The sequence below is a fragment of the Dryobates pubescens genome, chromosome 3 (genome assembly GCF_014839835.1).
Source record: "Dryobates pubescens isolate bDryPub1 chromosome 3, bDryPub1.pri, whole genome shotgun sequence".
NCBI lineage: Eukaryota > Metazoa > Chordata > Aves > Piciformes > Picidae > Dryobates > Dryobates pubescens.
In genome coordinates this window covers 39,708,399-39,720,864 of record NC_071614.1, presented here as the reverse complement: position 1 = coordinate 39,720,864, position 12,466 = coordinate 39,708,399, and the positions used below count along the sequence as shown (strand labels likewise).

The 12,466-nt window shown below is 35.5% G+C and overlaps 1 protein-coding gene across 3 annotated transcripts in view; it reads left to right on the top strand.

The window, feature by feature from the left end:
• The window catches only part of PXDN (peroxidasin), an 84,397-nt gene that overhangs the window by 48,185 nt on the left and 23,746 nt on the right, over positions 1 to 12,466 (top strand). For all 3 annotated transcript variants that reach the window (XM_009902101.2, XM_054179991.1, XM_054179992.1), the window contains exons 11-16: positions 1,341 to 1,457; positions 3,008 to 3,166; positions 6,194 to 6,306; positions 6,915 to 7,071; positions 10,694 to 10,802; positions 11,264 to 11,421. In XM_009902101.2, the coding sequence (XP_009900403.2) occupies positions 1,341 to 1,457; positions 3,008 to 3,166; positions 6,194 to 6,306; positions 6,915 to 7,071; positions 10,694 to 10,802; positions 11,264 to 11,421 (813 nt within the window). The remainder of the gene's footprint in view (positions 1 to 1,340; positions 1,458 to 3,007; positions 3,167 to 6,193; positions 6,307 to 6,914; positions 7,072 to 10,693; positions 10,803 to 11,263; positions 11,422 to 12,466) is intronic.

The following is a 12,466-nucleotide window of genomic DNA, read 5'->3' as shown; positions in this document are numbered from 1 at the left end:
TGTAGCCCATAGGAAAGTTGTTCTGTATTTCACTCAGAGTAAGACGTCAAGGCATCATTGGTTGGAAAAGACCTCTAAGATTATCACGTCCAACCATCAACCCAACATTAAAGCATGTCCCAAAGTGTCTACACGTTTTTGAACACCTCTGCAGGTGGTGACTCCACCACCTCCCTGGGCAGCCTTTTGCAATGCCTGACAAATATTATGAACTGATTCTCTGAAAGTTAACTTTCACTGATTGTGCTCAGAACTTAATCACTGCTGTTTCAGAATGTTAATTTATTATATTATGTTTTCTTTGCCTGTAGGAATAAGCATGCATTGTCAAATTAATGGAGGGTTTCTGTAACAGCAGAGAGATTAGAATTCGTGCCCAGAGTACTAGAAAAGGAGTTTCAAGTACAGATCTCTGCTAACTTTGTTTTGTAGACACTTCAGTGTATATGAGAGTGTCTTCTGCTGAAATTCATGCCAGCTGAGGCATTAACATGGCTTTTCTAAAGAAACAAAATTCACAGTGCTCTATTTATGTGATCACAATAATTTCTGTACTGTTATGTCAATAGTGTGATTATGAAGTATTGTAACAACACTATATCAAAGCCTCCTATATCTATGGAGAATACTTCTTTGCAAATGCTTCTTTGCTGAACTTCCATTTGCAAAACATTTTGAGCAATAATTAAATTTAAATTTGGTTCTGCTCTCAGGATAAGATCTCTGAGATCTTTTGGCAAACAGTCTAGGCTGCGAATGCTTTGTTAATGAGTTCAGTTTGTAAAGCTATACAAAACAATATGTCCATGTGGTTTATTCATTTATTATTTACTAATGGATTATTTTGGTTTGTGACCAGAACAGATTACTTCTCATACTGCAATTCCATTATTGCAATTGGATTTCAGAAACTGCCTCATACTCCATTCACTACTTTCCTTTTGTGTAAAGAAAACAAGCAGCTCAGAGGGTTTTGACTACATTACATTTTTCTTCACAATTTAGCTGAGGTCTTTTCGAGGGAAAGAGAAGAAGGTATTTTAAATCCAAGGAACACTCAGTGTTTGATTCCACAAGGCTTACTGTATGTTTTATTTTGGATCCATCACAGTAGATTCCAGAGGCCTTCGCTGAAACCAGGGCCACATTGTGACGAGATGTTCCTTTTTCAGAAGTGGCTGCCCCAGTTCTTTACCCTATAATGGTCACAATGTAAAAGAGTCCTATTTACTTCTCTATTTCTACCAGTACGAGCTATTCAGGACACACCAGTATATAATTTCAGACAGTCATACATTTTTCAGTTGATTTTTTTTAACCATTTATTTCTTCTTCTGTAGCTCTACCTCAGTTTACTGTCACTCCTCAAGACAAAACAGTGATTGAGGGACAAACTGTTGACTTTCCTTGTGAAGCACAAGGCTATCCCCAGCCTGTAATTGCCTGGACTAAAGGAGGTAAGTGTGTTCTCTTTGTGCTTTTGAACTACTAGAATAGTTTAACTGTCATTTTGGAATCACTCATGCATTGAAAGGAATTGCATGGATTTATTTAGATATTTCAGTCTGAAGGAAACAGGGCTCATATCTTTCTGTTCTAGCTAGAAAAGGCAGGGTGTCCCACAGAAATTAGACTCATGTCTTTCTGTTCTAGCTAGAAAAGGCAGGGTGTCCCACAGAAGATACGTGTCCAAGCATTTTTCACTATTCAGTAAAAATGAGTCACCATAGCAGATTCCTAATAATAAATATTTAAGAAATATGAGGCAAATTACATGTGGCAATATCCACTGTTTTACTGCAGAAAAAATGTAGTTGACTGTAATTAACTGAAGATCTGAAGTTAGGTGGGATGTAGTCTCTTCAGAAACCATAACATTTGAAACTGGAACTGGCATCAGTATAACTGCATTTCACAGAATCACAGAATATTTGGGGCTGGAAGGGACCTCAAGAGAGCATTTAGTCCTAACCCCCTGCCAGAGCAGGATCACCTATACCAGATCACACAGGAATGCACCCAAGCAGGTCTTGAATATCTTCAGATAAGGAGACTTCACAACCCCCTTGGGCAGCCTGTTCCAGTGTTCTGTCACCCTCACAGTGAAATAATTCTTCCTCCTGTTTCCATGGAACATCTTGTGTCTCAACGTCCACCCATTGCCCCTTGTCTTGTCATTGGGCATCGCTGAGAAGATCCTGGCTCGATCCTCTTGGCACTCACCCTTCACATATTTATAAACATTAATGAGGTCAATTTGTGTCACTTAATGCACATTGAGAGGAACACTGAGGTGCACTCTGCTGACTGGCTTAACAGGTTAGGGCTGTAGAGACATTAAGCCAAAAGAAATACTGTAGTGAATGTTTCATCAGTAAGTAAATATTCCCAATGAATCAAGTGAAATAGCTCTAGCAAGCAAATAACTCTTAGGAAATTCTAAATTATGGTAGATAGATCATATTTCTAACAAACTGTTGATCATTTTGATGCTGATAATGCCCCTGTTTTTCAGTCTAGCAAGATTGCTCCAATCAAATGAAAGACCAAGAAAGGGATACAGACACTGATATGCTTTTTATATAGTTTTTATGATACTCTATTTTTCAAAGCTGTATGTATTTTCCTGTGAATTCTCTAGATGGCTTAGGTAGATAGGATGAATTGTGTCTTACACACATGGCAATGATATAACATGAATAGTAATACCTGTTGGTGTTTTTATGACCGCTTCTCATTTGAATGCTTTATCATGCTCCTTAAATGAAAATATTTATTTCTACCACAAACAGAGAAGGGATTAGGATTATGACTGTGTGCACATGGCATTCGTTGTTTGCTTTTGTTTGCTATTTGCATGAAGTAAATCTTTCTTTTTTTTTAAGAGACAACTTTTTCCAGTGTTTTATCAAATGTAAAATGTTCTGCATTTCCGTTTTTCTGACACAAAGGAACTTTGTTCTGCACTGCTATTATAAAGAGCAAATACTGTTGCTTTGTGTTTCAGGAGGCCAATTGTCTGTTGACAGAAGACACTTAGTTCTTTCCTCTGGAACCCTGAGGATTTCCAGAGTTGCTCTGCATGACCAGGGACAGTATGAATGCCAAGCTGTCAACATTATCGGATCTCAGCGAATTGTTGTATACCTGACCGTACAGCCTAGAGGTATGATTTCCATCTACAGCTGTTGATTAAAAAAAAGAGAAAAAGATTTAAGATCATACTGAAATACACAATACTGTATTTGATTTACTTTTTTCCCTAAAATGTAAGATTGAGTATTAATTGCTTTCAGTGGCACAAAATGTTAATGTGAAGTAGTTTATCTTTGTTTAGAAGTAAAAAACCTTTTGAAACAGATCTTAAATAGTGTTTGGGTTTTTCTTCAGGACCTTTGCTGTTTTTGGTACTGGTTGCTGGTTTTGAATTCTAAGGTGTTTTATTAGATTTTTTGCTATTAGCAGTAATTACAAATTGAGTATATCAGTTTGCCCTGATAGACTTCATTCCAAGTCATTTGGAGACTGCACAGGCTTACAACTAAATAAGGCCCATTTTGATAAAAGTTTTGCATTTCACATTTCATGTATTTCTGAGTATTTTAAATTCCAGGTATATTTTTAAATAAATAATGTGGATTTTTTTATAAATACCATGTTACCAGAGTATCACTCCTATAAAGCAGTCAATCTTCTGTGAAATAAGCTTATCTGGTTCACTATTTTTTGGTAAAGAATGCAGATTTGTTTTGAGGATGACACTGTTCCTGTGCTTGGGATTCTTACAAGGCTCTATGCTCTTAAATAAATAGTGTTATTAACGTAAAGTTTTGATGTCCAGAAACACAACACTTTATTTTGCAATCTTAGAATGACCTTCACAATGAACAGTCATTCCTTGCAATTAAAGTAAGATCACACAGGAAAAAAGACAGCATGCCTCCATTTTTCTTAAGCTTTTCTGTAAGTACACTCTAAGTAAGGTACTTCTAGGATTAATTAGAATCATATTAATATTTGTAATCTTGTTATGTATTTTGGTATTTAAATAAATTCAAGGAGATTAAACATTCAATTCAAAGCATTTCTTGTTAGTGACCTAATTTTAAACAGTATTGTAGTGAAAGGGCCTCAGATATCTTCCAGAGCTTACATGCTTGTCAGAAAAAAATCCCATTGATTTTTCTTACTTAAGAGTAGTTCTGAGAGATTGATTTCCCAAAACTGGATTTGTTTTTTTTTACCTTTATAAAGTTGTTGACTCAAATTCCATAAAACAGAACTAAATTTTGAAATTCGTTTTTTAGACTTCCACCTGTGTTAAACTTTGCTAAATTTGAGGAATAGTTAATAAAATTATTTTTTGTGTAATTCAGATTGCAAAATCCAGTCACCAAAAGTAAGATTGAATGTTGCATATTCAACCTGAAATTGGAGCTCTCTCCATAAATACCACTGCAAATGCTATTTTCAGTTTTGCAAGAGAAAACTTTTTTTCTCTGGACTCCTAATGAAAGTGCTGTTCATCTGAGGAATGTCTATTCAGTGTTCACTGTGGCTAAATCTGTATTAATTAATTCAGATTAATGGTCCAGGTCTGTTTGCTGGCAAGATATGTCTCACATCCACAAATCCAGACTCTCTTACCTCCCAGTGCTGGATGATTGTCTCTGGATGCCTTATTTGAATTGTTTTCTGCTCCTTGAAAACCACTGTGTACCAATGAAGCTGGGTCTGGAGAACAGGTCTCATGAGGAGTGGCTGAATGAACTGCAGTTGTTCAGTATAGAGAAAAGGAGGCTGAAGGGAGACCTTCTTGCTCTCTACAGCTTCCTCAAAGGAAGTTGGAATGAGGTGGTGTTGGTCTCTATTGAAAAGTGAAATGGCCTAAGGTTGCACCAGAGGAGGTTTAGATTGGATATGAGAAGAAACTGCTTGATTGAAAGGGCTTGAATCCCCATCTCTGGAGGTGTTTCAAAGAGGCAAAGTTGTGGTGTTGAGCATCACACAGAATGACAGAATTGCCTAGATTGGAAAAGACCTTTAAGGTCTTTGAGTCCAATGATTAACCTAACGCTGACAAGTCCTTAACTAAATCATATCTGTAAGCACTATGTCTACATGACTTTTAAATACCTCCAGGGATAGGGACTCCACTGCTGTCCTGGCCAAGCCATTCCAATGCCTGATTACTCTCCAAGTAAAGAAATTCTTCCTAATATCCAATAAAAGCCTCTCCTAGTGCAACCTCGGGCCATTTCCTCATGTCCTGTGTCCTATCACTTGTTACTGGGGAGATGAGGCTGACTGCCTGTCTTTGTTAGAATTAGGTAATAGTTGGACTCAATGATCTTAAATGTCTTTTCCAACTGAAATGATTTTAATGTAACATCAGGGCCAGATTTCATTGGTAATATAAATGTATGCTGCTTGCCCAAGTACTTTTCTGTAAAAGCAGAGTCACCTCCCACTCTTCCCCAAACCACTGATATTTTAGAGCAGAATTGTAGTTCATAATGTCTTAATAATTTTGTACATGCTTCTCTCGATAGTATCTGTGTGCTGAGTATCAATCTGGATTTGAAGGAGACTAGGATTTTAAAAGGCATTAATTTTCTTTGCACTACATTTAGGAAACTCTGTGCCCTGTGTCCTTAAAATCAAAGGTGATTTTTTAGAGTTTTAAGGTGTAGGGTTAATTGGTGAAGGCTTAGTATCTTAGCAAGTTGGCTTGAGGCAATCATAGTTGAATGAGTTTAGGAAAGTGTTTGTTTTTACTGTCTGAGAAATCTCTGTTGTTGCTATTTAAAGAAAAAGGTTGGGGGGAAAGTGAAGTGTCCAAAAATTAACTAAAGTTGATGGTCTGTTCATTTTTGTGTCTTTGTTCAGATTTGGCTATTCACAGATATTTTTTTAGAGCTTTTAATTTATGGAACTTAAGTAGTTTTGACAACTATTAAGCCTGTTCTGTTAGAAGTTGAGAGTACTTAAAAATCAGACATCAGGAAGAAGGAATTTTATCTCCAAGGCAAATGTATAAGCAGCTAAAAACTTGCAGACAAATGCAATTACAGATTAAGAAATGCTGAGTAACTGAAAAAAAAAAAAGCAGTGCTGACCTTGTTTTAGATCACTTTTGCACGCTTTCTATTTCATACTTTATCAATGTATCTTTTATTTATTTATTTTTCAGTGACTCCTGTATTTGCCAGCGTTCCCAGTGACATGACAGTGGAGGTTGGCACAAATGTACAGATCCCATGTAGTGCTCAAGGAGAGCCAGAGCCAGTAATTACATGGAACAAGGTACTGGATATTTGTTTGGTTGTTGCAGAAGGATGGTGGCCTTTCCATCTCTTCAGAGTTAGCTCTGACTATATAACTGGCAGAGTTACTGGTAGGTTAATGGGTTGCTAACACTGATCTTCAGTTCTGCTGATTATCATCCTCTGTTCAGTTGTTGAGCATTAGAAAAAGTAGTTTAAGGTACCTTAAGTAGCTTCTAAGTGCATTGTGCATGAAGAATTCATGCATATAAAGCTTTTGTGATCTTTAATGGTTGGTTAATTTGGAATAAAATCAGATATATATGTTCTTAAGAGGTGCACTTATTTTGGGGTCTTAATGTTTTTGTGATGAGAGCATTTAACTGTCAAAATACTTTGATTTATGATGAACACTTTTAAAAGAAATAAATGTACTGTACGATTTAGGAGTACATGCAAGTCCTCCTGTCAACTTATCAGTGTGTGAGTTTTTTGTATCATTTTCTGTAAACCTATTTGGCTCTTACCTTGGCATATATAATATAAATACAAAATAAAATGTAAAAATAAAAGAGGAAATGAATACAAAAATTCAGGTTTGTAAACCAAAGAGTGTTTAGAAGAACTAAACATTGTGCTTTGCTGCAGGATGGAGTACAGGTAACTGAAAGTGGAAAATTTCATGTTAGCCCAGAGGGATTTCTTACCATTCGGGATGTTGGAACAGCTGATGAAGGTCGATATGAATGTGTTGCCCGGAATACCATAGGATACTCCTCCGTTAGTATGGTGCTTAGTGTTAATGGTAAGGTGAATGAAGCAGATGTGTGAATTAGATTATTATTTTTGTTCTAATTACTAAATCTCTTAGATGCAAAAAAGGTTAATCAAATATTGACTTCTTTTTTTTATTCTTCTCCAATTCTTCTTTTTTTTTTTCCTTCATGTAATTGAGACAACTGTCTGCACATGAGTAAGATGGGACTACATCAGCCAAACTATTTCTAGGAGTGAAGCTTTAAAACAAACAATGTGTTGGACTCCAGCTAGTCATACTACTTCCCTCTTGAGATACTATTGTGACATTTTAGATTTAGCCAGCAGAATAGAGAGTCTAATCTTTGGGGACAACTTGACATAAAGTCCTGTGGCATCTTTAAATGGACATTTACAGCATTTGATTGAAAATTGGGCTGCAGCCATTGTGAAAGAATTCAGGAAAGTCATAATGAATGATCTTAATCTACAGGAGAAAACAAAGAAAAGGAGAATATTGGATCTTTTTCTAATTATTTGAAAGCAATAATGGCAAATAATATATATCAATTATTAATATGTAATAACTGGTAACATAGCAGCCAAAGATGCTAAGGAAATAACTTTGCTACACAATTTGACCCTGATGCTGTTCACTGACTGATTAAAACTGCTGATTTTTAGACTCATTTTGATGGCAGTTATTAAGGAAACTGATTTTTCATAATTCAGTAGGAAATATGGCACAATATTTTTACATCATTGAGCAATGAGTATTGAGAAGTGGTTTCTTTAACATCTTGGATATTTTCCCCCAATGTTATGTCTGTATTACTAAATTAATAAATATATATCAGTGATTTTTCTAATGTATTACTTACCATGATATCAATCACAAGGCATCAATAAGATGTTTCCTAGCTGAGGTTGCTTTTCTTACAGTGTTAATCTATCACCCCTTCTATCAAAACCTGTATTTCTTCAATCTGTAAAGATGATTTCTGAGAGAAAAATTGCAAGCTGGGAATCATTAAGTGATAAGGTTTCATCTGTGTATATTAAGCATGCAAATGAAAGAAGACCATGAATCTTGGTTACTCTAGAGAGGCATAGAAAAAGAAGTTTTTTTATAAAAAAATATTATTTAAAATTATTAGCCACATCTCAAATCAATAAAAGCTCTGAAAAATTGAACCATAAATTGAACTATAATCCCAATGGAAGCCAGTTTCTTCCACTCGGTGCAAGTGTCAGCTGCTCATTCTCATCTACTGAAATTTAGCAAACAATAAAACTTGGTGCCCACTTATCTGCAGTATTTGACTGTAATGTGGTTATTTTTCTTCTAAACTGTAGTATCAATACGCCTAAAGTTAGTGAAACTACCCTTGATTAAACTACATGCAGTTCGAAAGTCTAAATGATGTTTTCTCTTAAAACTAGTGCCCTATGAGCTAATGTTTCTCTGATTGCTATGAAAATGAAGATGTCAGAGAAGCAAGGAGGACAAATGGGCAGATTCTAAGTACTGAATGCTTACTATGTGGGCAGTATTAATAGTGACATAGCCATAAATGCCAAAAAACTTTTCATGTCAACATTTGTTTTAAACAAACTTAATGTTTTATATATGTTCCTAATATATAAATATCTTAACAGTGGATCAGAATAAAGGCAATTGTATAGAAGATCTGGAGTGCGGAGCAGGTTTTGCTGGCCTTATTTGATAATATTTTAAAGATGCTTTTCTTCTGCCGCTTTCTTCTGTCCTTTCATGTTTTGTAAAAATCTATGGATTAAGTGTAAGGCAGAATGTCTGTGGATTGCATTTTCAGTGCTTAAAAAAATTGCCATTCCACACCACTCTCCCTCTCTGCCAAGTTATTGTATGAAAGGCTTGCAGGGAGCTTTATCTTTTAATATTTATCAGTCTGAAAAGAGAGCCACTGGCAGGAAATAGTCTAAGCAAAAGTAAAGTACAGTATAGTTAACATCAGACCAAAGTTTCTGATTCAGCCCATGTGTGCCATTAATCCAAAAGATAGCTCTGCAAAACATAACTTAAGTGAAGATCAAGATTACATCTATTTTAGATACCTCTAGGGGAGGGAACCAGCAACTGTTTTTTCACTATTTGCAATATTGCAGTTTTAAGATTGGGGCACGCAACCACTTCCTGAAACAGCTGAGCATAACTAACCTGTCAATGCTATTTCTCCTTAAAATACGTAGGTTATCCGATAATGTTTTTTCCTATACTTGCTATGAAAATGAATCTGTCAAGCAACTAGGACAGGTGGTAATTAGGACAGGTCAGGGACTGTTGCTGTTGCATACTGGTGGAAAGGGTCATCTGGTTTTGGATTCTTGGAGTATGTTGTCAGCAGCCCAAGGCATCTGGCCTTGGGACAGAGAAAGGACCTTCAGCTCCAGTTATAGAGTGCCAGGGACTGTTTTATTTGACAGTATAGATGGTTAAGTTTGATCATGCAAGTCTAGACTCTAACTCATATAGACACAGCCTAAGCTGGCAGTTATGGAGGAATAATGAAATATCACCTAGTATAAAGACCCAAAAGGAAAAAAAAGAATGAAAGAGCCATGAAAAGCTTGCAAACAATGTTTTTTATGTCAGCTGATTTTGTACATCTGCTGATTTTATTCCAGTGTATTTGCTTTGGACTTTTTCCCTACTTTACCCTTCCTCCTGTGTGACTTTTCCAATCTAAACATACTCTGGAAATTGTTAGCTGTTGCCCCTGGATCTGGTAGTTCTTGGGTTTGACTGAAAGGAAGGTTATTAGCCTTAGATACATTGTATAAACATCCAGCTGCAAGTGAGGACTGTGTAAAAAGTCAGATGAATGGGCCTATGTATTAGAGAACTCCCAGGATTATGCAGAGTTGCTAAATAGCTTTCAAGCCTGTGATTTTTAATGTAGGATTAAAAGAGGTAAAACATTTGAAAGTAGAAAACAAAGTAGCCGTCAAAATAAAGTAGACCTTTAGAATTATTATATGCTGTTTATGAGATTAAGCTCAGTAGTGGAGCAATGTTAATTTGCAGAAGCTATCTGGGAATATATAAAGTCTGTAGATTTTTCTTAATTTTTTGTATTTTGTGAGGGCTTTGTGTGTGTATGAAATCTCTTTGAATTTATATGATGTATATATTCTAAAAGGCAAACTAAACCTGTCAGTATTTTCCACTTGTAATACATTCCTGTAAGCTCTTTAAATTCTTCCACTGAATGAAGTACTAATTCAGTACTAATTGAAATTGAAGGGAGTACTTGCATTGATTTGAGTGGATATAGGTCAGGTTGTTGTTATTAACACTGCAAAGCTGATAATACACCACACAGAAACCAAACCAAACCAAAAACAAACAAAAACCCTACCCAACTGGGGGTATTTTTTTTTTTTTTTTAGGTTTATAAGCAAGCTTACTTTTATATTAACTCATTTGAAATGAGTTTTGTTCTGCTGTAATATTCTTTGATAGAACATCCAAATGGTTAAAGATTTTTTAATTTGGGTGAATTAATGCTTAAAGAACAGGAATTTACTTTGTACAACTGAAATGATGTCGTGTCTAGACTCTGTTTTATAGAAGAACCTTTTTGTGTGTGGCCATTTTTGCAATAACATGTGAATTCGTCTTTCTGTAGTCCCTAATGTCAGCCGAAATGGAGATCCTTTTGTACAAACATCAATTGTGGAAGCAATTGCGACTGTTGACAGAGCAATAAATTCAACACGTACACATCTGTTTCACAGGTATCCCTTTCTTCTTGTTTTTGTTTTGTGTTTGTGGGGTTTTTTTCTATTGAGAAGTTAAAATTAATCATGTGTATGTTGGAAATAATGGAAGATTTAGTAAGCAGGAAGCCATTTTATTATTTAAGTGACATTGTTAACATTGGTTAATTCTGGGAATACTAACTGTTAAACATGTAAAGGTTCTTGTTGTTTAGACACTCCTGTTGAGATCTATATTCACTGCAGCAGTTTTTCTGCTGAGGTAATGTATATTAAAAGACTACTAAATGTTTAGTTGCTACTAAATGTTTATTGGTTTATTATTCTATTAAATCTATTATTTTTTGTTTGCCTTCCATTTTGAGATGAGTAACCCAGGTATGTATTACTCCTGTTGCTGAATGTTTACATGATTTATGTAGTACTGTTATTTTGTAACTCCTGTGTATACTCACTATATTTTTCAAATTGTCTGTCAGTCGTCCTCGTTCTCCAAATGATTTGCTAGCCTTATTTCGATACCCAAGAGATCCATACACTGTTGAACAAGCAAGAGCTGGGGAAATATTTGAAAGGACATTACAGCTTATTCAAGATCATGTACAAGATGGTCTAATGGTTGACCTGAATGGAACAAGTCAGTACTGTTTCCTTCTTTTTTTTCTGTGTTGAAGTGTATTTGCCTTCTTAAGTCATTATACTTCAAGAGATATTTATTTTCTGAGTCTGGGTCCCACCTGCAGAACTATTACATTGAAAGCCATGGAGTATTTGATTTAGCAGGATTTTACCAAATATATGTGTTTGCCCAATTCAGTCCTTGGATTACACATTGCTTGGTTTGTTTGAGCCCTCTGAGTAGAGTGGCTTTATTTTTTTCTCACGTTGATATATTAAGGAAAAATTCACATTCAGATTCTTCTCCTGGTCAAATTTGAGATAATGGAAGTGCATAATGCATCCTGTTTGATAACTCCCTGTGTGCTTGTTAATTAGGACCATTGTTTCATAGCGGGACAGGCTTTTCTGTTAGGTATTAAAATTAATTCAGTAATTTGTCCACGTTTCGTTAACTAAAACCAGTGTCAGTGTGCCTTGGCAAGTGGAAAAGAAGATATAGCAAGAAGGATTAGTATACTTTACAAACCAAGGTTTCTGCATGTACCTCAACAGCATTCAAAGAATTATTTGCCACAGATTTAAGTGTGTGTCAAACTAAGCAATTTGGTTCAGTTAATACTGATCTGATGTAATGAAAAGTACAGTTTTTGCTTCTTTTTATAAATAGCAGAAAAATGTGAGGTTTAATATTTCAGCCTTTTAGTTATCGAAGTCCAAGTTCAAATTCATGAAGTCCAGCTGGAGCATATACAACCAGTGTGCAGAAATGTGTGTGGACAGGCTTGAGACATAGGACTGATGCATTTGGAAGTAATGATAGAATTTTAGCAGAGTACTTGAGACCTAGCCAAGAGCTACACTGGAAATCTAGAGGAAATATTTTTACTTACTATATTCTTTTTGATGTTTATAATTGGGTATTTTTTGAAACTTCTGAAAACTTTAACTCTGTGAACTAGGCAAGTCTTTAGAAGACCAAAGACTACATGCTTTGTGGGGCTCTCTAATCTGCTAGTAAAAGAAGCTTGTTACTTTTAGTAGAGCTGAGTAAATAATTCGTG